This window comes from Amphiura filiformis, chromosome 1 (assembly GCF_039555335.1).
Source record: "Amphiura filiformis chromosome 1, Afil_fr2py, whole genome shotgun sequence".
Classification (NCBI taxonomy): Eukaryota; Metazoa; Echinodermata; class Ophiuroidea; order Amphilepidida; family Amphiuridae; genus Amphiura; species Amphiura filiformis.
In genome coordinates, this window is record NC_092628.1 from 69,422,283 (window position 1) to 69,448,728 (window position 26,446).

Genomic DNA, 26,446 nt, shown 5'->3' on the forward strand with positions numbered 1-26,446 from the left:
TATTCGCACTTTGGTGTTTTAGTGTATGTTATAGGTAATAGGACATTGCCTAGTTAACGTCATTGTGTAAAAAATAACTGGCCAATATTTAAAGTATTCTCTGAAATTCTAGAAAAGAAATTTAGGTGTTTGGAAATATTCGCACTTTTGTTTTTTAGGAAGGATATATAAATGACAGATAACACCAAAAGATATGAAGAAATTATTTCCAAAAGTTTAAAAGTCTGCAAACCATTATGCTTCTCATTTTCAAGAACGCTGGTTAACAATAAGCAGACTATTGTCTCATTTCGTAAACCGTAAGCCCATATAGTATTGTTACCTTGCGTTCGCTTTATAATCTTTCACCCAACTGAAACTATAATACCAGCTCATTGCTCATTGCACAGGTAAAACAGAAACATGTGTAGTGTGGATTTAACCAGAGAAGATCTGATTTAATCAGTTGAGCTGTTTTCAATGAGTGTTATCTTGGTTTAATAGCTTTTAATGGGGTTTTAAAAGTCCTGCAACGGTCGTGGTGAATTCTACTGTAGACATGACTGCATCATGATGCATTGCATACATGACTTGCATGACAATAAGCGATTTCATGGTCCCGCGTATCAAACATCAGAAGAACAGCTTTCTGTTCAACATGATCGTGCACACTGAAGAGTGCAGTTTCGGTGCTTTGATAATTTCAGCTCTAAAAGCCCTCATCATATTTCTGTTTTTTCAGGCGAAGCCAAGAAAAACCTTTGATTTTGACTATTCGCAGCTCCAAAAGTCCCATTAGCTCGTTTTTACCGGTACGCCGCACAGCGTCATCATCCCTATATCATGTATATCTTCGTGTCAAAAATTGCCGTGATAGTGCGATGAATGCTCTCGTTTTTCAACAGCTACATCGACACTGTGCGCCGTAGGCTCCCCGACCCACCACCTCAAAATTCCGGGGGAACACTACCCACCAAAAAACTTTTTGATGTGCCCCTCCCCCGGATTTCTATTATGGACATTCGAAAGGTCGCATAGACCCAATGATTCCACAGAGGGGGTTATAACATAATCTGCCCCGGCAAGTGAAAATAAGCAATACGAGGGGGTATCAAAAAGTTTTAGAAATCGCCCAAGTGAAAGAGCTATATCAATGAAATTTTGTCAGTGCAATCACTGGTCCTTGTGTACATTATGGTCCAAAATGGTTTCATAGATATGTTTACTTTTTTACAGGTGGCACTAGATGCCAATAACTTGCTGCCCCAGTTACTGCGCATAAACTGCAAGATTGAGAAAATTGCGGCAAGTAGCATTATAAAGATCCTGCTTTTGAAGGGTTGCAGTGCCTAGAAAATTGATGATGAAATGAAAGTTATCTTCGGTGGTGATTGTGATATGTCACTGTCGCTTTTTGGAAAAGGAATTTTTATTTCATCACAGATTTTCTGGGCACTGTAACCCTTAAAATGGAACTTAATCATGCTGCATGCCTCAATTTTCTCCATTTTGCTGGTTATGCGGTTACATAGGCATCAGGTAGTGACATCTAGCTCCTGTAAAAAAAGTAAACATACTTATGAGACCATTAAATTTTTTGCACCATAGTGTACATAAGGACCAGTGATTGCACTGACAAAATTTCATTGGCATAGCTCTTTCACTTCTGGGCGATTTCTAAAACTTTTTAATACCCCCTCGTACACGTAGAATGGTCTTAGCGTAGAACAGTTATAAAGTCGATAGCTTTTGTTAGAACAAGTTGTTAGAACAAGATCCACTCAGTCGCTAACTTAAAGGCCCATTCAGTGATCGGCTGATCCGGACGATCGTAAAAATCACCAAAATTCAGATTTTGGTACTTTTGTCATTGTCATAAATGTTTTAACATAGCCTACAGTGGTTCAGCCGATATATATAATTTATATGAATCTGTAATTTAGATAGGCCTACTGACAGTATCTAAATTAGCTACATGTATTTGAATGGGGCTTCAACTTCGTCAATACTGTTGTTTTCTTCGTTTTTTTTTTTTATTTTTCATTTCAAAAATACCAAATGACAATTTAAATGACTTATCCTTCACTTTTAAGCAATTTATGAACAATTTAAATTTTTTTACACTTTCGCTGGGATCACTGAATGGGTCTTTAATTACGCGCTTGAAAATATGTAGTTACACCTTTTCACTTCATAATTAATTTTCTCGGTCAAATGAAAAGCAATAATTTTCATTTCTAATTCGGTAAATGTCAGAAGAAAATTATAATGCTTGGTACTGTATATTTTTTTCAAACCCTGATGTTAAACTTAGGTGTGAAATGTAGGCTTCTAGTGTAAGATTTTCGATTTTCACAGGCTTCAACTTGCCCCGCGAGCTTTTTTTTTTGGGGGGGGTCACCGTTTTTGCTTTACAAAGTATAACATAATTCGCTAACGAAAGATATTTCCCAACTTTCTAAAGCACATCATACATGTCATATAAAGCTATATGTCATAGTTTTGTCAGAATTTCGGTTTTGATTGCACCATTTTTCAATTCCAACTACCATGTTGTCAAAATCAACTCGCCACACTAGAAATATCGAAATATCTGCTGGTTATAAGAAATGAAGTACTGGTTGGACATTTTGGCAGTCGCAAGTGAAAAAAAGGGGAAGTCAAAACGGAAATTCTGACAAAACTATTATATATATAGACCCACACGATGTGACTTACAGAAGGGGGAAACATCTTTCTTTATAGCGAACTATATTAGTTTGAAACGCCAAAAAATGAATTCCGAAAAAAGCTCGCGGTCGAAGTTAAGGCCTATAAAAATCAAAAATCGTACACTAAAAGACACAATTTCATGCCTAATTTTAACACCAGGATTTAAAAAAATGTATCCAAGCCGTTTTTAACTGACATTACTGAAGGAAAAAATATTGCTTTATTTTTGACCGAGAAAATTAATTTCAAAGCAAAAAGGTGTATCTCTGAAATGTGCTGATTTCAACATGTATGGATCGACTTTTAGCGCGACTATGCATAGCAATAGAATCTGTTGACTAGCGTTCTGAGTGAATACATTTTCAAACAATCATGAAAAATGAATCAGTGCCATCCCATGATGAAATTGTCATTGCTTAAACAACACTAAATCCACCGTAAGAAAAGGCTCAGAAGAAAATTGCAGATGAAATTTAATTTTAGAAGATGACGCACATGGGCGCGTCTCATCCGTGCTCTTTACCTGGCGGTTGGCATACATCCCTCCAGCTTCACCGTCCATGGCTCTATGTAGCTATGAATCTTTCCTCCTAGTATATTTAATAGGCCACACAAGGTCAAAAAAAAGTTTTAAATTGGTTCTCGCCCTCCCACCTCAATTTTCTGGAATTTGTCAGAATTAAAAAAAAAAATTTAAACTTTGAAATGCTTTAGAAAAAAGCTTTATTTAAATAAGTTTTCAAACAATTGGAAAAAAGCGGGCCTCCTTCATTCCACGAGCACTGGAGCAATGCTCATTTTTCATTGAAGAAAAAGAAGAAGAATTAAACTCCCAAAAAATAAAACAACTAAAAACAAACAAACCAAAAAAGAAAAAAAAAAAAAAAAAAAAAAAAAAAAAAAAAAAAGCTCTTTCCGATCAATTCATGAAAACCATCTGACGAGAACCATAAAATAAATCTTATATTCTAAAATTAAAAAATCGTTCCACTTCCTGTTCCAACGGTTTTGGAAAAGTAAGGAGGGCCAGGGAGGGTGTTTTTTTGGCAGTTTTCATGTAAAATTGACATTGCTAGCAGTTTTTAGCATCTTCGAGGAAAATGACGAGGCTCTTTAAAAAAAAAAAAAAAAAGGACTATGGGGTTAGACCCTTAGAATGTCACTTGAAAGTGATTCATGCTGTCTAATGAACTTTATCAATTAACATATTAGGGTGGGGGGTTGAAGTTGGAACCTCAGATACTCCCAGAAATTACTAAAGTGAGGACCAGTGGCGGCGGAAGCATTCAAATTTTAGGGGGGGTCGGGGACTGGGAGGGATGCCAGCGTATTTTGTTTCTGTTTTACTAGGCTTTTTTGAAAAATTTCAATTTCAGACTCATTTTAGCCCCCAAATGAAGGTGTGTTTTGCTATTTGCCGGGGCTATTTGATGGGCCAGTGCGAGCGAAGCGCGCAAAGTTGTGTAATTCACTCTTAGGGCCCAAATCATAGTATTTTTCGTGCTAAAAGAAAGATGCACAGGGCAATTGTTGCTTTTTTTTTTCTTCTATTATTATTTTTAGGGGCCGGTGGAGCTCGGGGGGACAGTTAAGGGGGAACGTCCCCCCTCCGCTACGCCCTGGACCTTAAATTTAAATTATGTTTACAAACTAATAGCTATTCATTTTTATTTGTTGTCAATAAAACTTTGACTATCACTATTGGTTGGAATACAATATATCGATTGTTGTTTACCAATACGGTGTCCTATCTTCCCTTGCCTGTGTTCATGGTCATGATGGTGTTTGGTTCTCTCCGCATTCCATCTCGTATGCCAATCATCGGTCAATAACAGGTGAACAATCCACTTAATTTTACACCCAATTGGGTGTATTATTAAAATTACAGCCACTTGGTCCGCATTGCTGTATACAACATCATGATTTGTTTGGGCGGAGCTCTCTATTGTTTGGGCGTGTTATCACGTGATCAGCCGTTGTCCGATGCAATAATCAACTCAATTGATATTCCAGGCACAGAATTCTGCGTGTGTGTAAACTGTGACAAAAATTGTTTCTAACGTTCTGTGACTGAATTCCTTAACCGGAACCAAATCTAGGGGTTATCTAAGGCCTTGGAGATTTTCCTGGATATAGACGCCGTGTGCTTAACAACAGTTGATAGTGAGAAATTTGAGTTCAAATTCGACGGTTGTGTTCTACTATCATCTAGCCTTGTGTTTGTGTGGTAATTTTTGGTAGTACGTAAAAATTGTATTGATAAACCAGTATGTACGATCGCGTGCCGGATTGAAAGACGTAACGGAGAAGTATTGACTATTGTAAACAACAGTATCACATTGCATGGTGATTGCAGAGATAGATCTGAGAGAAAGAGAAAGTCAGACATGGTAGAGAGAACTTACAAAATACAATAACATGAATAAGCTTACTTCATTCTACTCCACTACATTCATGACTTTCACTCCAGCTCATTCTAGCATTGGATAATTTGTTGTGGATATTATTATCAATAAACTTACCAATGGAATATGATTAGATCATGAGAAACAGCATATGAATCTATCTTTATAGCAATGGAGAAGATGATAAAATACTCACAAGTTACGAAAGCTACAGGTCTTGTAGCTGAACACTTGTTACTGATGGACTGGTGGTAGTACAATGTAGCAGGATAGAAATCATTTGTACTACTCGGAGGTAACCTTTACCAATTACTGCATTTATCTTCTTTTCTTAGAAAAGTATCAAACCAATAAAGTTCACAATGTATCCAGGCAGGCGAAGCAGAAGTCGTAACTCAACGCCAATGAATTACATCAATTTAAAAGCGGTTGAGGTAGGCCGTGGCACGTTAATGGTTACTGGTTTTACCATGACTGGCCAGTACCCCTGTGCTCTGGGTACCATCATGCCTGATAGTCCAGCAGAAGTAGCTGGTTTAAGTCCAGATGTTTGTGTGATGGCAGTAAATGGGGAGAATGTAACTCGTATGAGCCATGAACAGATTATCAAACTTATTGGTAGCACATCGGGAGTTCTTCGTCTGACTGTTGCAGATGCTGTACCTATGTCAGATTCCTCTGATGAAGATTATGTTCAACAAAGAAAGTACAGAACTCGACATCAGCAGTACAGATCTAAAAGTGCAACTCCTAGCGCTCAAAGCAGAGCAGAGATGGTTGTTGCAGAAATACAGAGAGCAGCCCTTGTAAATCCATATGGACATCATCCCATGTATTCCGCTATGCCTCAACATGCAACTGCTGCTTTAGACAATTCAAAGTTTGCTCCAGGACACCTGAGTCCATTTAACCAGACTGGTCAACCAGATCATATGTACCGACAATCACCTCAGATGTATGCCGAGGAAGCCTTACAGTATGCAAATCTACCAAAGATGCAGAAGCCTCGTAAATCTAGACATGGGGAAATGAGATCACATTCTGCTCAACCTCATCATAATAGCTTTTATGAAAGGTATGATCCTATGGATGATCTTGATGAAGACCGTGCTCTATCACCTATTGAACTCTCAAATATTATGTATCCATCAATGCAGCCTCGTGCTACAACAAGATCACGATCTCCACAGAGACCGCCCCCGATGCCGGTAAGCCAACCAGCAATGATGCGATGTGTTGTTGGTTACCTTGGGTCAATAGATATCCCAGCATCTGCAAACCTACCAACTGCGAGCTTACAAGCTATCAGAGGATGCGTTAGAAGATTACGAATGGAACAACGAGTCCATTCGTTGATGCTGATGGAGATTACATCAATTGGTGTTACCTTGATCAATTCAAATCGCAAAGTGACTGTTCTTTATCCTGCTGATAGAGTTGCATTTAGCGGTGTCTGTCCAGATGACAAGCGCGTCTTTGGAATCGTCACAGCGCAGAACCCGGAGGATGCAATTGACTCTATAGATAGTGATGATGAACCAATCGGAAGTTCATGCCATGTTTTCTTTGTTGATCCGGAACTTAGTCACCATAGTATTCATGCGCAGTATGCTATGCAGTTTGGTGTGCAGTGTGCAACTAATCCAGACACAGGTTTATGTGAAGAATTCCCACCATCTTCGAAGCCAATCCTTCACAATGTATCGCAGTTGTATCGTGATAGACAGAACCATCTTATGCAGTATGCCGATGTGTATGGCCAATCTCCATACGCAGGACTGGGTATGCCAAATCGTAGTAACAGTAATAGTAGCAACAGTGATAGTGGATTTGGTAATGGGAACCATGACTCAAATGGAAACAGTGGTGGGCCTGATCATGTTATTTTGAATGTAGCTGCACATATTAGAAACCAGCGTGCACGTGGAAATATCCCTGGTGCGAGCCCAATAAATCCAAGGCTGTCCAATCAATTTAGCATGTCGCAATCATCAGATCCATACTCAATGTCTTCAAACGCAACATCCCCATCTTCTGCAGAGAAGTCTCCACAGAGTGGAATCTCACCCGGTGGAGATGTAACTGGTAGACTGACTCCTAGAGCTCGTCCAGATCCAGTGGGCTTCCAGAGTCCTTCAGTTGTAAAACAGACGTCGAGACAGCGTCCACAGAGTGTGAACACGATCCAGCAGCATCAACATCAAACCAAAGCTACCCCTCATAGGAGTAACCATAATACTGCTACCTTAGATAGGTACCCCAATCGTCGACCAGATAACATGATGTTTAATACAGCTTATGGAGGACCAGTGATTCAGCCAAAGATAAAATCCAAGCCGCATGTGCCCCCTAGGATGGATGCGGGAGTGAAGGGATTACCACCAAGTGGACGTCTTTCCTTGTACACCGGTTCCACTGATATGATGCATGGGACCAGACATGATGAGGAGGATGGAGGACATGTCAGATGGAGACAGGTAAGACATGCTTTTTTAATTCATTTTGTTTGCCTTTTGTTTTATCTACAGTTTGTGCCCTTAAGGTGGCACTACACCCCTTGATAAATTTGTGACTATTTTTGCATTTTTCTCAAAAAATAATAACACACTGGTCAGTTACTTGTACTACACTGGAATTTCAGTGACTCAAGACAAGTGGTTCGTTATTTATGATAAGAAAAGAGGTACCGCTAGAATGTACCTCATTTCTTTATAATGAACCACTTGTCTTGAATCACTGAAATTTCAGTGAAGTAATTGGATTCCTTGCCCCTATAATATACATAACTTTTGTTACCAGTGTGTAGTTATTTTTTGAGAAAAATTCAAAATTAGTCACAAAATTCATTAGGGGGTGTAGTACTGTAGTACTACCTTTTAAGTAAGTATGATATAATCTCAAGAAGTTCAGTGAGATATAATGGGGCTTATGTGAACATACATGCATGTTCTTTGAAATTCTACATGGACTGTGTTAGAATTGTCAAGAGATGAGTACAGTACTTGTTGTCCTGCCTTTGATGATTCCTACCTGTTATTTTGAAGGGGGCTCTCTGCAGGGGTGTTATTCCAAATAAAGCAAGAGGTGTTAAACCCAAGCATATATAGCCTTAACCTGTAGGCCCTACCCTAACCTAAATAAAACAATAATTAATGCCCCTTCAGAAAATAATGCATGCTTTTCTCAATTTGGAATAATGCCCCATCTGAATAACATGCCTACCCCTTTGACATTGTAGGTTGGAACAAGATCAATAAGATGCAACCTGTCATCAAGCAGATACATTTTCATAGGAGTTCAGTATGGAACACATGGATCTATACCTTGACAAAATATATCATGTGTACTGCAGCAATCTTTTAAATATTTTTAATCTTACTTCACTGCTGAATTTGAATGAGAATTTATTTGTAAACATAATATCCTGACAAAAGTTGCTAATAAATACAAGGCAAACAACAAAACAACACAGTGAACACACTTGTCCTGAACTTTAAAGTTAGACACACTTTTGTGCCAATATAATATAATCTCATTAGGTAACTTTTGGTGATTATTGTTCAGGCATTATTCATTAGAATTCAACACTGACTAGTTCAGCAGGTAGAACAGGTTCCCAAGCTGATTTCCCAGATTAAGTTGCAGCTTTTGATCATAAGTGAATTGGATTTACAGCAGTGTAACAAATTGACTCATTCAAGCATGATCTTCTTCAAATACAGGCCTACTGTGTAAAGGGCCGAACACAAGTCATCAATTTCGGTTTGGTACACATTAGGCCTGGCATTTTCGGGTAATTTTGTACCCGGGTACCCGCCGCAATTTTCGGGCGGGTAACCGGGTACCTGAAATACAAAAAAAAAAAAAAATTTTTATTTTTATTTATTTTTTTAAGTTTTTTTTCGGTTTTGTAGTGTCTCTGGACCTAGACCTAAATGCCAGGATCATTCATGGTTGACCTAAAAAAAAAAAAAAAAAAAAAATTTCAAGATATTTTGTTATTTTTTATATGAAAATTGATAATTTGTATTCATGTCATAGTCTATTAATGATTTCAAAATGTATTGAATTTGAATGCATTTTGAAATCATTAATAGACTATGACATGAATACAAATTATCAATTTTCATATTAAAAATAACAAAATATCTTGAATTTTTTTTTTTTTTAGGTCAACCATGAATGATCCTAGCATTTAGGTCTAGGTCCAGGGACACTACAAAACCGAAAAATAAAAACTTTAAAAAAAAAAAAAAAATTTTTTTTTTTTTTTTAATTCAGGTACCCTGGGGAGGGTATTTCCTACCGGGTAATGTAATCTCGGCGGGTACCCGTTTACCCGACCGAAAATGCCAGCCTTAGTACACATTGTATAAAGTACTTTGTTGTTGTGCAACAGGTCAGTGAGTATGGGATGGCCATGGAAACCATGTGTGAGATATTTTAAACCTTTTTAGTAGAACTTAATTATTTTTGCACACTTCAAGGACCGATACTCTCTGCTTTGAGGATTTTTTGTTTGTTTTTATTTCCAAATCAATCTTGAAAATTAATTTTTGTGTATTTTTACCCTACCACAATAGGTAAGTTCATGGATTCAGGCCAATGAAAGGCTTTCTTTGCATAAATGTTTGGCTATACATGTATCATGTATTCACTATGTAAGTTTCTCAAATGAATTCATTGTTCATGACATTCTCAATAAAGGGAACAAACGAACATTCTGTATTGTGAAGTTCTAAATAAAGAAATACCGTACATAAGAAATAATGGGAAATCTCAACTATGTTCCCGGGAAATTGTGCACTTTATCCAGCCGTGGATGTCCTGTTAAAAGTACTGGGGGTCAAAAAGTCTGATTACGTTTGTAAAAAATAAGTTAAACTATCGGTCAGTTTTCAGCATGTTACACTTACGTTTCAGGGAGGGTGTCAGCATCCCAACGAAAGCACTTGCTTAAATAGCAAGTTTTGGTTTGATACCCAACACAGGGTACAAAATGTAGGTTACATAATCTGTAAAATGAAGTGAAAGGTTTTTTTCACCTTTATATAAAATCATATGTATAATAGTATAAAACAGTAAAAGTTACAGCCCTGGTTAAACTTTCAGAAAGCCCCTTTGAGGGAACCTTCTGACAATACAAGTTCTGAAACTTTTACAGAAGTTTACCTTTCCTGGGATTTCAGAAAAATGTTAAAGGTGAACCTCATTGAAAATAAAGTTATATATCAATGGAAAGCTTATGATGTCAGGATATTAAAAATTATTTTTTCCGATTTTTTTGATGGCTAATAAAGCTGAAAAATTAAAAAAATTATTGAATTTTTGGTCTTTTTAAGCGCCCAAAAAGCACCCAAATCAATCGCGTCTATGACCTTGGGAATGCTCGTGGACGTAAGCTCAGGGTTCATGATCACGTGATCCTACTCGGAAACATGTAAACAAGACTTGCTTCCTGTACTTTGCAAGCTGCCCGGCAAGTCTGATTTTCACAATAAAGCTTGAAATTAGAGGAATCTTCAAATTGCTGGTTCCTTCTATATATATTAGAAATAATAGAATTATTGTCAACACATAAATTGTCCGTACATTTTTGACAAAATCAGTCATAACTGGCTGGGTATAACTGGGTAATTGAGTTTGAATTTGGCTGGGATCAATCCCATGCGCAAATGCTGCTACCGTTCATGTCATGGACTGAATAAACATGATCGAATAACAAATTAAATAGTTGTTTGTGACATTCCCTATATATTCTTGATTCATTTTAAAATGTCTGATTTAAAAAAATATCGTCTTGCAGTAATTAAAAAATTAAGAGCCAGTCTCCCTTATTATGTACCCAAATCAGGGGGGTTGTGATACAAAAAAAAATAGAATTTTCTCTAAAAAATAATTTTGGTACATATTAGCATCAACAACTCACATGTAAAATATGGCGTGCACAGCGCCCTCGTTCAGCTTGAAAAAATTCTTGAAATTTCAGCCTCTCTGAGCCTTACTTGCAAATGGTAAACTTTGGAGGTGCATAACATAAATGCGCCATCATCATCCCAACCTGCATTTTGCATTTTTTAAAGTACCAAATGGTTACATTACAAAAACCAAGAAAAAAAATTGGGATCTTGATGGCGCACAAAATCAGCAAATCCAATGATTTGATGAAAAACGCCCTCGTGCAAACTTCAAAGCATCATAACGGGCTGCGCCATCAAGATCCCAAGTCGAACAAGTTTGAAATTAAAGACCTCCATGGCAAGTTTCATTTTTCAGCAAAAATTTTTTGGGATTTCGTTGGCGCACAGAGTTAACAGAGGTCAAAGGTCAAAATTTCCTATTTTCGCACATTTTTGCACGCCTGTATTATTGCGCGCCAACGTCACCTGACTCTCCGAATAGGATTTCATCAAAGAAGAGGTAATTCTTTGCAAGAACTGAAAAAATTAGCTTGGGATCTCTTGATCTTCATATTTTTCTGATTTTTTGAAAATGGACTTAGCCTCATTTTGGAGGTCAATTTGACCTCTTTTTCCCACTCGCTGCACAATGTGGGCTTTTTACTGCATCACAAAAAGATGCGCCAACAAGATCCCAATTTTATTTTTCATCGTCTAGCTTCTTTGGCGACCAGGAGACAAAAAACAAGCAACAGCTAATTGGGATCATGTGGGCGCACTAATATAAAAGAGGTCAAAGGTCACGCTTTGTGCCAAAGTGATGCATATTTGCCTATGTGCAGCACGAAAGTGGAACTTTGACCCGCAATTAAAATGTGCGCCAACAAGATCCCATCTTACTTTTTGGATGATTGGATAAAGGGGCTTATGTATAACTGATAACAAGTAAAAAAAAAGTGGGATCATGTGGGCGCACTAATTCAATAGAGGTCAAAGTTCATACTTTGTGCCGAATTGGCATTACATTGCCTATGTGCAGCACAAAAGTAGAACTTTCCCCGCGATAACGATGTACGCCAACAAGATCCCATCTTACTTTTTGGATGATTGGATAAAGGGCTTATGTATAACTGATAACAAGTAAAAAAAAGTGGGATCATGTGGGCGCACTAATTCATTAGAGGTCAAAGTTCATACTTCATACAAAATTAAACGATTCTTAACCTAAAGTTTCCAAATACAGCAACCTTTCACTCAAATTTTGCAAATTTTGACAAAAAAAAAAAAAAAAAAATTTTTTTACTCTCACCAACTACCATGATGGAATCAGCATCATCTGAAATGCACTCACACAAGTTTCTATGAGACATGTCTGGTGATCCCCATTGAAAAAAATTGGCACAAAGTATGAACTTTGACCTCTATTGAATTAGTGCGCCCACATGATCCCACTTTTTTTTACTTGTTATTAGTTATACATAAGCCCCTTTATCCAATCATCCAAAAAGTAAGATGGGATCTTGTTGGCGCACATTTATATTGCGGGTCAAAGTTCTGCAATGACTGAATACGTGCATTGGCCCGATGCATGCCACAGTAATACACGGACATTGTGTTTACAATCAAACCCGGAAGTAACTGTGTGTCCCTGGGCTGACGTCATCAACGAAAGCGCCCAATTTGAACGATTTCGTTTTGTAATTTAGGGGGTGCCAATATCCAATCTTTGCATGGAGATTATGTCTAGCCTGGTACGCTATGCAAATAAAAAATATTCTTTTCTGCTTCCTGACATCATAAGCTTTCCATTGATATATAACTTTATTTTCAATGAGGTTCACCTTTAAGCGATTCTAATGTTCAGTTCATCATATACCCTTTTCAAGTATTAGAAGTTTTTAGATGAAATTGACAAAAAGGTCTTTATTTTGCAAGGTAATGTAGCACTTACATTTTGTAAAACATGATAGTAAAAATACTTGGCTCCATAACTTTGCAAACTTCTACATAGTACATAATTTATGTATTTGTTCAGCAAAATGTTGAAATTTGTAATTTATTGGTTTGAAAGTTTGCACATGTTCTAAGTCCTGCATTTCGTACGTAAATTTTAATCTTTTTTATTTGATAGCCTTTCTTATTTGAGTTATAGTGGTACTGTATGGTGATGTCTCAAGATACATAATTTCTTCACCAGGGTTACAGTTTGATTGTCTGAGCTGGTATTAGCATTAGTTAGTATAGCAAGTGTAAATAGACCAAGTCTGTGAATAAGCAGTAACCTTTTCAACCCCTCTGAAGATAAATCTCCAGAAGTGACAAAAAAGCCATTTTCAAAAATTCTTTGCTTGCATGCTTTAGGGAAAACTGATTGTGTTCCCTTTTCCAGGGACCTGGCTCTAAAAGGAAACAAAGGTGTTACATTGCTATTTTGCAGGGTCTGCAGTATTGTGTGTTGAAATTGGTCCTGCAGGGGGGCAGGTGGTCGAGTTGCGAACAAAACCATGCAAAAAATGGGGTTTTTTTTGGTATGAAATTGAAAAGAACAAATTCATGGGCCTGTGTTTGTAGAAAGTCAGAAAAATCTTTTCAGTCACTCTAGCAATCTGAGGGCCTGCAACCAGGTATTTAATAGTCCAAAGTGACCAAAATCTAATATTAGAAAATAATATTTTGGTCACTGTTTTAAAAATTGTACTGATTGGGTGAGTTGTTTGATTTGAGGAAAAGAAGCCAATGTTTATATGGATGTGCAAAGAATTGAACAAAATTGAAGTTTGCAACTCAGTTGAAGATACTGGAATTTAGATTGATCAGTGCTGCAGCGGCATAACAAGCTTGACAGAAAGGGAATGATCCAACTGTTTTGAATAAAGTAACAAACACAAATACTTTGCAAGTGCTCTGCAGGTCTGCCAATTACTTCTTTTTACAATAATTTGGTCCAGCAACGGCCGCATTTAAATAAATACCGAATTCATTGAAAACAAGCTTCAACTATTTTTTCCTGTACATGTATTTTTTAAAACTGAATTGATCGGGTGTACAAAACTACAAATATGTACATGTAATGCATTCTTGGGCCATCTTAATTTTGGGATCCATAATATTGTTAACAAGAACTGTCTTTAAAAAAGACAATGCTATGGATGAAGATGTTTCATATTTTGCATTGACAAGTACTTTATCATTGCTGGTAATTCTAATTGTGTGTGGAATAATTGAGCAGGTGGAAAATATCAGTATTTATTGGTAAATACCAGTAACAACATACTGGGAAATACTGTGAAATACTCAAGAATTTTGCATTGAACAATATTTTTATAGTTTACTCTGAACTTTAACAATCCAGTTGAAAAGATCAGTAATTGCTTGCATGTCTAAATAATAATATTATGCCTTACAATTCCATGTATACAACATGACAAGTCAACTATGCAAATCCAGGATTGTTTTCTAGACAACTTGTTCTGCATTATTAGTTATGGGAAATACGCATGATTTACCAGTTTAATGGATGGCTGATGATCTATATTAGTTTTTTGTTTCTAGAGATACTTTAATTAATTAATTGTTTTATGCTTCTCTGCATCTTTCGTCATTGGTGTTATCAATCGATGTATGTACTGTGTGTGTTTTAAACATCATTTTACAAATAGGCCTATGGCTTTAATAAGTAATTTTAAAATTTAAAAATAGCACTAGCAGTAAAAGGTCAATGATCATTTTTGTCATGATCATACTTGTGGTTTTTAAGTTCATCTTTTGGATATTTTCCTCTAATAAAAATTCCCTTTAAAAGGGAAAGCCAGCCTCAATGTAGAAGAGGTCTTGTAATTAGTTTTGGTCAATGTGAAAGGCATTTTTAGGATCACGCTTACATCTACATGACAGTCCACCAAACCATCAACGATGAGAACATGCACACTGAAACAGCAGAAAACATTAATTCCTAATCTCATGTCAACTCTTTTAATTCATTACATGTACTCCAAATTGTTCTGGTCTGTTTGTTTTGTTGTTGTTGTTGTTGTTGTTGTTGTCGTTGGGTTTTTTGTCTTTTCAGCTTTTTACCCACGATATCTCAATTTCCAATTTTGTAATACCAGAACTTACGAAATCAATATCTTCGCTTTGGAATGTCCGATTTCTCTGCTTTCGATATATACACTGCCGGTTTGAGTTAACTTACATGTACATTTTATTTTAAAATAACTTAATTAATTCGCAATGTATAGTTTAAGCCTACTATATTATAATAGATAGTGGCCAGCACATTTATAAAGGACTGGTTACTCACTACAATCTTCACTCTTAAACTGTGTTTTTCTGAATGTGCTGATCATGTTGATTGCTAGTCGGAAACTCCTGCTGAAGCTATGGACATGGCATCTTACATACTCCATTCTATAACAGTCTGCCTAGTGCCTTGTGTGTTTTCTCTTCAATCATTTTGTTGAATGTAATTTTATGAATCAAATAGTTATGTGTCATTTTATTTATAATAAAGAAGTTATTAAATTAATAAAGTAAGACAATTTATTTATCTATAAGTGCATGTCAAATGGGGTACATTGTTCAATACTATATGCATAAATTATGCCCATATTATAGCTAGGCCCTAAAAACTTTATTTTGCATCGGATTTTTCCGTTGAAAAGACAAAACTGATGTTTATGATAGCAACCATTTCATCAATAACATTTTGAGTCATTTTTATCCATAAAACGACACAGGATATGATAGATAACTACTTTCACATCAATATGGTCCATATGATCACAGATTGTTGAGAATCTGTGATATGATCCGGGATATGATTCTATAGATCTGTTATCAACATGATATCACGCTGTTCAGTGGTCAAGGAGTAAGGACCCCGGTCAAGGACACTGATATGACATCATAGGTGATGTCAGATTTTCTTCTGCTGACCATATGATGCTATTCGCTACTTGCACGGTTCCGCCATTATGCACTATGTGCGGGGAGAGCCTCGAACTGGCAGCATACATGAAAGGAAGAATTATGTAACCTTACACAGAACGTTATGACTAGTTCAATTCCCATTCATGTATGCTGCCAGTTCGAGGCTCTCCCGCACATAGTGCATAATATGAACTGCAAGTAGCTTAATATATATTAACTATTATTGTCACATTTAGGCCTTTAAACTTTTAAAGTCATAATTAATTAGTTCAAACATAACTTTGGTAATACTCACTCGTTTTCGTTCGTTGAAACGGCAAAACATACTTACTTTTCCTAACAAATCGAATTAAAATATTTAAAAAAAATTTAACCACAAAAAGTAAAAAAAAAAAATCATTCCAATACCACTAAAATATAATCTCTTGAGTAAACTGACCCCAAACCTGAAACAGGTACCAGCCCCGAATGGGCTGGCGAAAACAGGTCATATAAAATGAAACCCTGAATTTGGAATACTGTCACTGCAGGTGGTAAAATTGTATAAGTTTGCAAAGTCTGAGTATGAAAATTACAAGTTTTTCATCCTTTCAGCAATTATTTTTAGCCTTCTGAAGAGCCCTGGTTACCTGGAGCTCCTCAAAAAGTACAGATAACACACAGATAAATAGGGACTTCTTGTTTTCACTGCACACAGATAAATTCTTTAATTGATTGAGCCTGCCAATATTTGGACTCAATAAATCCTTACATTTGATTGTGTCAGATTGGGTTTCCTTCGGTAGAGTAAAATCAGGAAATATAATTTACTCGGTAACCATCAGAAATTTTATGTGATGTGATTTGCAAGAAATGATGGATATCCGTATTGTCATCATTTACATACATGTAGTGTGCATAAGACCAATTTGGTTGCCTGTATGTAAATAATGAGTAAATGATGAGCTTCTATTTTTAGCAAAGTTCTCAAATCTGGCAGAATGGATCAAGATCATGTCGCCAAGCAGAGCTGCTGTGCACACAGTATAGGCTGGACCTTAACCTACCGTCTCCTCAGCAGGCAGTTTGGTTACGCTCCATCCACACAAAGAGTCAGCGGCGTAGTGTGAGTCATCATATTGGGGGGGGGACAGCGAGTTGGGGGCACCGGGTCTGATTGGGAGGAGGGGGCACAAGCTATTTTTCAGCAATTTTCCTTTGGGATTTTCTTAATTTTGCAATCAATTGGGGGGGGGGGGACATGACCACCCCCTTATGATGCTACACCACTGCAAAGAGTCTGCCAATGATAATTGATAATGAACAAGTTCTTTTTGATTGGCTAACACTTTTCCCATGACGTCATCCAGCACGACTTTCAATTGGTTAATTAAATCGTCTGCTTGAACAATTTTGACGAATGTAAGCTACAAATGTATTATAACTTTATGCCATGGCTTCATGTACAATCATCCAGATTTGCAAACGACCAGTTTTCAAAATACCACTTGTATTCACATTGTGATAATTGTCATCCTTTACAACAACGCTAAACGCTATACCGGTGGGTTTTCGATGCTGCTCGCATATAGCTGATTATTCAACCGGAAGGTCAACCCAGATTCAAGTTCCGGGATACATCTCTCTGGTTCTGTTTCTGATAGACTTTACATAGTTGCCCTCTTAGCCAATCAGAAACGGGGTTATACATGATCATTGGCAGACTGTTTGTGTGGAGGGAGCGGAACCAAACTGGCTGCTCTGAAGTGAAGACTACATGTACATGTAAACCTGCACATGTAGTCCACTATGTACAAATGTACAATGTGTAGGTCTACATATTATTACTTTGTTTGCAAAAAAACATGTCAGTTGTTACGTTTTTTACTATTTTAGAAACCCCTATAGAAATAAGAACATAGTAAAGTACTACATATACATTGTACATTTCATGTTTGCTATACACATAATTGGGTTGTCTCCCGCTCCCGGTGGTTGTCTTTGATAGATTGGATAGCAAAGTGCAGTTTAGCATCATATTTACAAAGAAAAAGTAAAGTAATGTTTCCTTTCATGGTCTGTAAGGTTTATTAAATTGTAAGATGAAGTGCAGAAAGAAATGAAGCTTGGAGCTTGCTGAAAGGCTGCTAAAATGGGTCAAATAGTAAGAATGCCAAGATTCATGAAGTGTCTTGAATATTTTTAGCACAGACTTCCGTCTTCCAAGTGCAAATTTGATGAATTTCCACCCCTCCTTTGAAAATGATTTTCTTTGAATTACAGTGCACAACTTTCCCAGGTACATACATTATTGATTTAGGGTAGACTCAGATCACACTTTATTTGACAGATGAAACCCTGTGACATAGGGAGGGAGAGGGAGGGAGTTTAAGATCGTCGATTACGTTTTACTTCATCACAATGGAATAATAATGTGATAATTTTCTAATATAAGACAGACAGCCTTGTGAGGTAGCCCTGGTTAGTCGCTTGGGATTTTAAAAAATCTGTTAAAAATCTTTTTTTGCAAACATATTCTACAATTTGTTTACACAAATTTTTAGTCAAAATCGATTTGCATTGGCCAAAAATGACTGTTTTTAATATTTTTGTTGTGTCATTTTATAATGAAATTACTGTAGCTTGTTGAGCTGCATGTACGTACAAATATACATATGTGTATGCCCTTTTGATGGTTGCTACAAAGTGGAAGTGATGGCAACAGCAAACTGGTGGTGGTGGAGGTGTCTCTATGACCATGACATCTAACAGTTACCCCCAGTTTGTTCACAAAATACGGGAAAATATCTAAGATGTAGAAGCCGAGTGTGTGTTAGGAGTTAGGACTACATTTTTGTATGCAGGTAATACACGTGTCACTTGTATGACCCACCCCATGACCCCCGGGGGTGGTGAGTCACTTTACAAAGGTGCGTCGGATTTAACTATACCATGACCCACATGTGCGTCTAAACAATGACGGACATTTGCCGACAATGACTGAGCCCCTCGTCAAAATTGTGACGCACATGTTAAGGATTATGACTGTCGAAAATGACGCAAATTTGACTCACCATTTAGGTATTTTGACTGACACTGACGCACCCTCGGGGTATGTTGTGCGCATATATTGAGTAAATGACCGTACCCTCGTCACTAATTGGTTGGTAAATGACCCAACCATGACGCACATCCCCCGGGGGTCCTAGGGTGGGTCATACAAGTGACATGTGTATAAAACATACAATATTACCTGGTTTTTTTAAATTTTTTAAGTACATGTATGCAGGTAATGCAGATTTTTATCCAAGTGGTGTTTGACCAATGAGATTACAGAATTCTTATAAACTTAGAAAGGATAAGAGACAATATCCATGGTGTCATGAATGCAACTTGTTTTTTAAAAAAAATGGGAGAGGAGGGGGATATCATGCAATTCTGATTGACATTAAGAAACTGTTCTCCCCAAGGCTTAGGGAAGCAGTGTGTGCGTGATCCTAACCTCCCCTTTCACACCCCCTAATTGAATTGAATGTGATAAGGTTAAGGGTCACAAGTGCAGGGTAATGATTGAAATGAGCAGTGGCAGTGATGAGCCATTGAACATTGAGGTCATCAATTGCCAATCAAATGATAACTTTATATCAAAAGTTCAGTATACTTCGAAAGTTGTTTTAAAATTTTTAAAAATCTATCTGCAATTCTGCATGGCTCAAAAGAATGCCTGCTAGTGATTAATACATGTATGTTCACCAGCATGCGGACTATTGGGCCACACAGCTACATGTGTATCATATTTGACATTTCTGCTACATGTATGTACACAAGCGTAACTCTCAGATTTCCAAAAACCATTTGTAGGCTTTGCAAAAGGTGAACCTATTTTTCGTATTATCACTGATTATAATCAGACAGACAGCATTTTTCTACATCTGTTTGTTGTCGCCTGATTTCCTGAAAACTTTGATGCTACAAGTTAAAAATGCAATATATCTGGATATCATTAACAATATTTTCTTTTTACAGTATATATGGTTTATTCCTGGGTACATTGAATCCATGTGGGCATTACAATTATGTAATGTCACTTATTTTTAGAATAAAAAGTTTTATAAGAAAACCCTGTACTGTACTAGTTTGGATATGTTTTACTATATATTAGTATTCGGCAAGGTCCTTCAGCAGTGTTTGGCTGCCTTTCTTGATCGTTGCGTAAAAAGAACGAGGTCACACGCCTGGGTCACGCTGCACGCAATGCTACGCAGCTTGATTGGCGAATGATGTGCTGATGCGATGATGATGTGATTCATTTAGCCAATCAGAACACCTCTTCCGTGTTTATGCTGTTAACAGCACCAAATCGGCAGGCCGCAGAAGAGCCTTGCCAAAAACTATAATGAGCACTGTGCAACATAATACCAACCATTGCAGACTTTCATAGGCATTCTGAGCCTGTTTGAGAACACTCAAATCACAGAAACATTGTGTGGGTAATGAAATGGTCACCAAATTTGCTGATAACTTTGATGGACTAGCAGAAGATGATCACTGAGCAAGGACTGAAAAGCTATTGGTTGCCTCGGCCAAGCATCTGAAATGTATGGCATGAAGATCAGTATTGAACAGGCCAAGCTGGTAACTCATCATCATCATCGGTTCCCCAATCGAGTTCGATGAAGGCACAGTTGTTGAAGTTGATGGGTGTCTCTTTCTCCATCCTTCAAGGTACTTCTCCTTTCGCTTCCACTCCACTGTTTTCCCAGCATCGTGGATCTTCTTCCTCCAACTGACCCGGTCACTAGCTTCCGTCTCTGATGTATCAACATCCATGACAGCTGTCTTCAGATGACGCTTCACAACATCTCTATACCGAAGTTTCTGCCCACCACGTTTTCTCTTTCCTTCTGTGAGTTCAGCATACATCACAGCTTTTGGTAGTATTTCATCACTCAGGCATCCTCACGACATGACCGACCCAGCGCAGTTGGCTTTTCACTAGGATGGCTTCTACGCTCTCCATTTTGGCTCTCTGAAGCACCTCTCCATTACTCAGTCCTGCCATGTTATTCCCATGATACATCTAAGATGGCGAAGTTGAATGGAAGTTAACTTCTTGATATGTCTCCGGTAGAGTGTGTAAGTCTCAGTAGAATACAGGAGACAGGGTAGGACTAACACGCGACCAACAATCCAATGTCATCAGGGGGGCGGGAGAACATCTCAGATGAAGGTTCAAAAACAAACCACAGTTACACTGACAAGGTTGAAGCCAATATGAAAAGGTAACAGCACCTCTCGTGAGTCCAAAATGAAACTGCTGCACTCTATCAGTCTGCTTGTATGTATGTAAGACCAGGGCATTGATACCTGAATCATGAAGTGAGAAAGAGTAAGCCTTGGAGATAAGATTTTACTCTAACATTTCATAATGACCATGCCACCAATGAAGAGGTGTGAACAAGAGTCTTGAGGTCCAGTCGATATAAATGAAGAACTCCTCGCCATCGTAAAGAAACAAAAAACTGAGGTGGTATGGTCATATAACTTGAACTTTGGGATTGGCAAAGACAGTCAGTCCTAAAGGGCATGATGTATAGATTTATGTAGAAGATGTATCGAGGCAGAGAGAGGAGATGGGAAGACAGCACCAAGGAATGGACCAGACTAAAGTTTGCTCACTCTCAATGGGCAGTGGTGAACATGGTGCAGTGGAAAGAAACTTGCATCATTAATTTTAGTATACTGTACAACCAACCAGGTCCTGGGGATGGGATGGGGGAGTATATTCAATGATATTGACAGGTACATGTAGATGCATTGCTGCAACAGCAAGACCAGACAGTTCATGAAGACCCCCCCCCCCCCAGTTCAGCATGCTCCAGCTTCTGAGACACTCAAAACTTTTATAAACTGGCATCACATACCCCTACTTAAAAAAGGAGAGCAAGGTTTATATTAGAATGCATTTTAAAGTATTTTGGTTTTCATTTCCAGTCCACCCTATCTATGGTAAAGTAGACATTTGTACATGTAGTTGTACCCTTTATTCCAGTGTCTTACATACCTGTAGTTGGCAATGTGTTACAGACTGGGAAACTGATCTGCAAGCTACCAACATGTGTAGGAGTATAGCATGGTAAGCTCAGGCTTCGCCCCATACCCCTCCTTTCGATGTGGGCCCTTCACAAGCGTCTTTGACAAAGACTAGATGCAACATGACCTTACAGAGAGGGTCCACGTAGCTGGCTCACAGATAGTGGATGTGGTCGCTTGGTGTCATTAGCTGAACAATTCATGGGTAATTAGTTAAATGTCTCATTAATATTCCCTAAGGCCAATCAATTATCACACTGTGTAAAAAGGAGGATATCGAATTGGTAAAGGGGAAAGGGTGTACATTAAAGGAAAGTCTAGAAGTTGAAATAGGCCCTGTAGCTTTGATTTGACTTTAGGGAACACCCAAGGTAGCACCTTTGTTCACTTACGATTTGAGTGAAGTCAATTATACAATTAAATCGGTTTCCATGAGGTAACAGGTTCAATCACTTGAATAGGCCAGTTGGGTGTACAGGTTTGTGTTTTTTTCTGTCTCCAGTGACATAACTTGGAAGGGGGTAATTCAGTGTCTGAGAGAGCAAAATCAGGTCCTTTACATGTATGAGTGTGTTCCTGTTGGGGTCCATTATCCAGATATACCGGCTAAAAGATTAATTTTGCCTATTGAAACTGACGTTCTCCGCTGTTCTCCTGATAATATCGGCAAGAGTTTTCCTGGGTATTTATCCTTCTCGCAGAAGGATAATGGCAGAGAAATAATCCACACAAAAAAACGTCACTGGAAACTGACATCGTTCCAACATACTGCACATGCTGGGGAGAAAATGGAAATTGACATGGTCACATGATCGCAACATGTGTTTTGTTTATCATTTCATCAGCTTTGTTTTGAAGTACGGCATACAATTTTCGCTGAGAAAAATTGTTTTAAACATTGTAAAAAGAGGCATAAGATTTTGATAAATCAGAAATCCTCCTTTCACTTGGACAACTGAAGGAATAAAAGGGATTGCGGAGGGTTTGATTGCGGTGTAAGGGGACCGGTAATACACCATATATTTTGTACATTGTAGTCAAGTTTCCGAACTGAGTGTCAAAATTTAATATATCTCCGATCTACGATCGTCCTGCCAAGGCCAACCCACAATAATTTGCAATGGCCCGAGATATGACATCTCGCCGGCAAGTCGGATGATTGGGCCATGGCCGCTTGTATTTTCCGGATAACAGTCCCCAATAGAAATGGCCTGTTAGTCGTCATTGATCATTGATTATTTGTTTAATACAATAATTGTTTTCAATATTTTTTTCTTTATATTCTTTCAAATAGAATGAAGAATTAAAAGTAGAATGACAATGTATGAGGGTACTAACCTTCTGTCATGGAGGCGGATGTCAAACTAATTGCTTATCATTAATTTCACATTTTCACAACTCTTCATCCCATCCCATGGAAAGAAAAAAAATGAAATGCCACAAATTATAGGGATAAAAATAGATAATACTAGCATAAACCAACTTCTGGTCCTGGAATGTGTAGTTACTAAAGGCATGAGAGCCAGCTGGCTTGTGTTTTCATAAGACTCGTTAAGATGCGCTAATCCATATTCAATCTATTGATAGTCCAGGCTCATGAAGTCTGATGTGCCTTATCATCACAAACCAGGAAAAGTTCACTTACACACCTATCAGAATTCAGTGTCAAATCTGCATGGTTAACCATTTGTATAGGACCCTACTCATCATGCCATTTATCAATCTATATTTTGTATTGTCCCCTTATTCTCACAAAGCTTGATGCAATTTGTTTTTTTGTTGCTAAATTGCAACACATTTTAAGTTACGATGGAATGCACAAATTGCCATTTTGTCAAGTCTGTACGGTACTTCAAAATTTGTATCACAAAGTTAATGTGGAATGGAAATGCATGGTCCTGGATGAAAATTAGATATTATCATCAACTATAAAGATCTTGTGTGACTTTTTTTACTTAGATATTATTATTAGTGAAGTGGCGATATGGTGCGCAAAGTGTCATACTGGGTGAAGCCAAAGGCTGAACCCAGTTTGACACGGAGTGTACAATGTACAATAATTTCTCTTACCAATACCGACACTGAAACTATTAATGAATTTATCATACCATTACCAGCGTTCGAAATAGGGCCGGTCAGCCGGCCATTGGCCTGTAACTTTTTGGCCTGGCCAGTAACTTTTCTGACTGGCATCGAGTTGCCGGCCCGGCTGGCCGGTAACTTTTTAAGGTCAAACCCGGCTGGCTTGTAACTTTTTGAGGCATATTTCGAACACTGACCATTACCACTATCATTCTAAACATTTAAACATTATTGCAAAAAAAGGAAAAATATTACAAAAAATTTGATGATTGTCTGTTCCGCGTATTATCATGATTATTGCGTGCATTCCTGAATCTCCTTTCATTTATAGTGCTTAAACGCAATACGCTCTCATTGACTAGATATAAAGATATGCAATCTCTGACTGCATACAAAAATATATGCATTTAGTGTTCTTTGATGTTTCTCTTAATCATGATAAAGAATTGTTCTCTTCAAGATTGAAGACTCTGACACCATGCATACTCTGCCCAACTGTGAAGTGTTCAAGGAGTTCATTTGAGTGGTCAGGATACATGTGTTTACAACTAAACAGGGATGCAGAACATCCCCAACATCCTTAAAATTGTAGCCTAATTTTCAAGATATGCAGTTGCAATTGGAAACAGACTTAGTACATGCTAAGGGTTAAGTCAGGATCTGTGGGTTAACTAGACCTATGATGGACTGACGGACTTGCTTTATCTATTAAATTGATAATCATTTCCAGCAGTCCCGGCCAATGACTTACCTCTGATTAGTGTCATCCTGAGCCTTCAATAACAACATGGATAGTAAACTTTATTAATTACCATAAATATATGCATAAAAATATGAATGCATGACAGATGAGGGGCGGCAATGAGTAATCAACTTGTCTAAGATGAAGATCACGTTTTGACAAAGTGTGACACTGTTTAGTGGCCAGCATTGCTTTTTTTGTCCTTTGATTGAAAGCAACCACTCTGTTGTCAATTTTATATGACATTTTGTATGTTGTTTGTCAGCGTATGTTGGATTGATATGGCATGGTTCAAGATGTTGTAATGGTGCTGTGTGAATTCTACTACTGGAGGAATATATGATTGGATTTGGATGCAGGGAGTTTATTTTCTTGAGAAAGTTGTGAAGATTATGAGGACAGGCACAATGGTTATGATGACCCATAAGTTGGTGTCCCTAGCTAAAGTGCAGGTAAGGGATTGAAAATTTGGATGTAATTCTTTATCATACACAAGCTTATTAAATGGTTACTATTAAAGTAGAGTAAGGGTTAGATTATTTGAATCTTAAAGGATTTAATTTAAATTCAGGGTTATCATTTATTTGCCAACAATATTTAGGCAGGGATATGAGACATCCCTGATTTAGGCTTAAGGCCATTAGGGTAAAGGCTTGGTCAGGGATAGGGTTGGGACTAAGGGCACTGAAAATTTATTCCATAATCCAATTTTTTGTGGAACATTATTCTTTTTTCATGCTTTCAGCATAAGGGAGGGGTGGGGTTGTACTTGAATTTGATTCAGACATCCCTGTATGCATGCATCATAATGCAAGTTCTACTACATGTACATTGTATTCAGGCCCTGCCATTTGTCAATATCCCTTTCTGAAAAATCACAAAGTCCAATGGGGGGGGGGGAGGATTCATTAGCCCTAACACAGCCCATGGTGTCTTTTTTTTGCTATCGGAGGGAAAGAACAAATAAAGAAGGAGAGAAGATGAACAAAGAAGTCACTTGGTATCCCCAGAATCGAACCTTAGACCTCTGGAGTGCCAAACACAAGCCACTGCGGTTTCGCTGTCCCGGCCAGCTATTCGGTGTGTATATGACTTTATTTAAAGGGGATTGTGTCATGGCATCATGTGGGATGCATGCAAGTATGCGCAGTGGTTTTCCTTGTAAGATTTTTTGTAGTTCCAAGGGTTAGTTAGTCTTCTATGAGTGAAATAAGATGTGTGGAATAGTGTAGGTTAACAGATCCCTGAATATCACTCTTAATTATTTATAAATACTTCAACCCTTTTATATTTTCATAAAACTATTTATCATTGTTCTGAATATTTTAAATGGAATATATATCAGGAGGTTGGTTTAAAAATAGCCTGTGAGTAACTGTGAAAGGACATTGAAATTGCATGTTGCCAAAAGCAATGACGTTACACTTTCAAAGCTGAACAGTGAACTGAAGGAGGAACATGGACTACATGTATCAGTCAGGTTCGATCTTATTGGGACAAATTTGGAGAGTTGGTTTATGGTAGGCGAGCATAAACACGTTTTGAGCAGCAACAAGTTCTTGTTCTTTGTGATTTTGAAAAGCTAAAAGTTATATAGACGCATCTTCCATGCTGACATACAAATG

The 26,446-nt window shown here is 37.6% G+C and overlaps 1 protein-coding gene across 3 annotated transcripts in view; it reads left to right on the forward strand.

Annotated features, from left to right (window-relative positions):
- The first annotated feature begins 5,562 nt into the window (after positions 1-5,562).
- LOC140152142 (regulator of G-protein signaling 12-like) overlaps positions 5,563-26,446 on the forward strand; it is a 131,122-nt gene continuing 110,238 nt past the window's right edge. For all 3 annotated transcript variants that reach the window (XM_072174442.1, XM_072174452.1, XM_072174445.1), the window contains exon 1: positions 5,563-7,573. In XM_072174442.1, the coding sequence (XP_072030543.1) occupies positions 5,567-7,573 (2,007 nt within the window). In that variant the 5' untranslated portion in view covers positions 5,563-5,566. The remainder of the gene's footprint in view (positions 7,574-26,446) is intronic.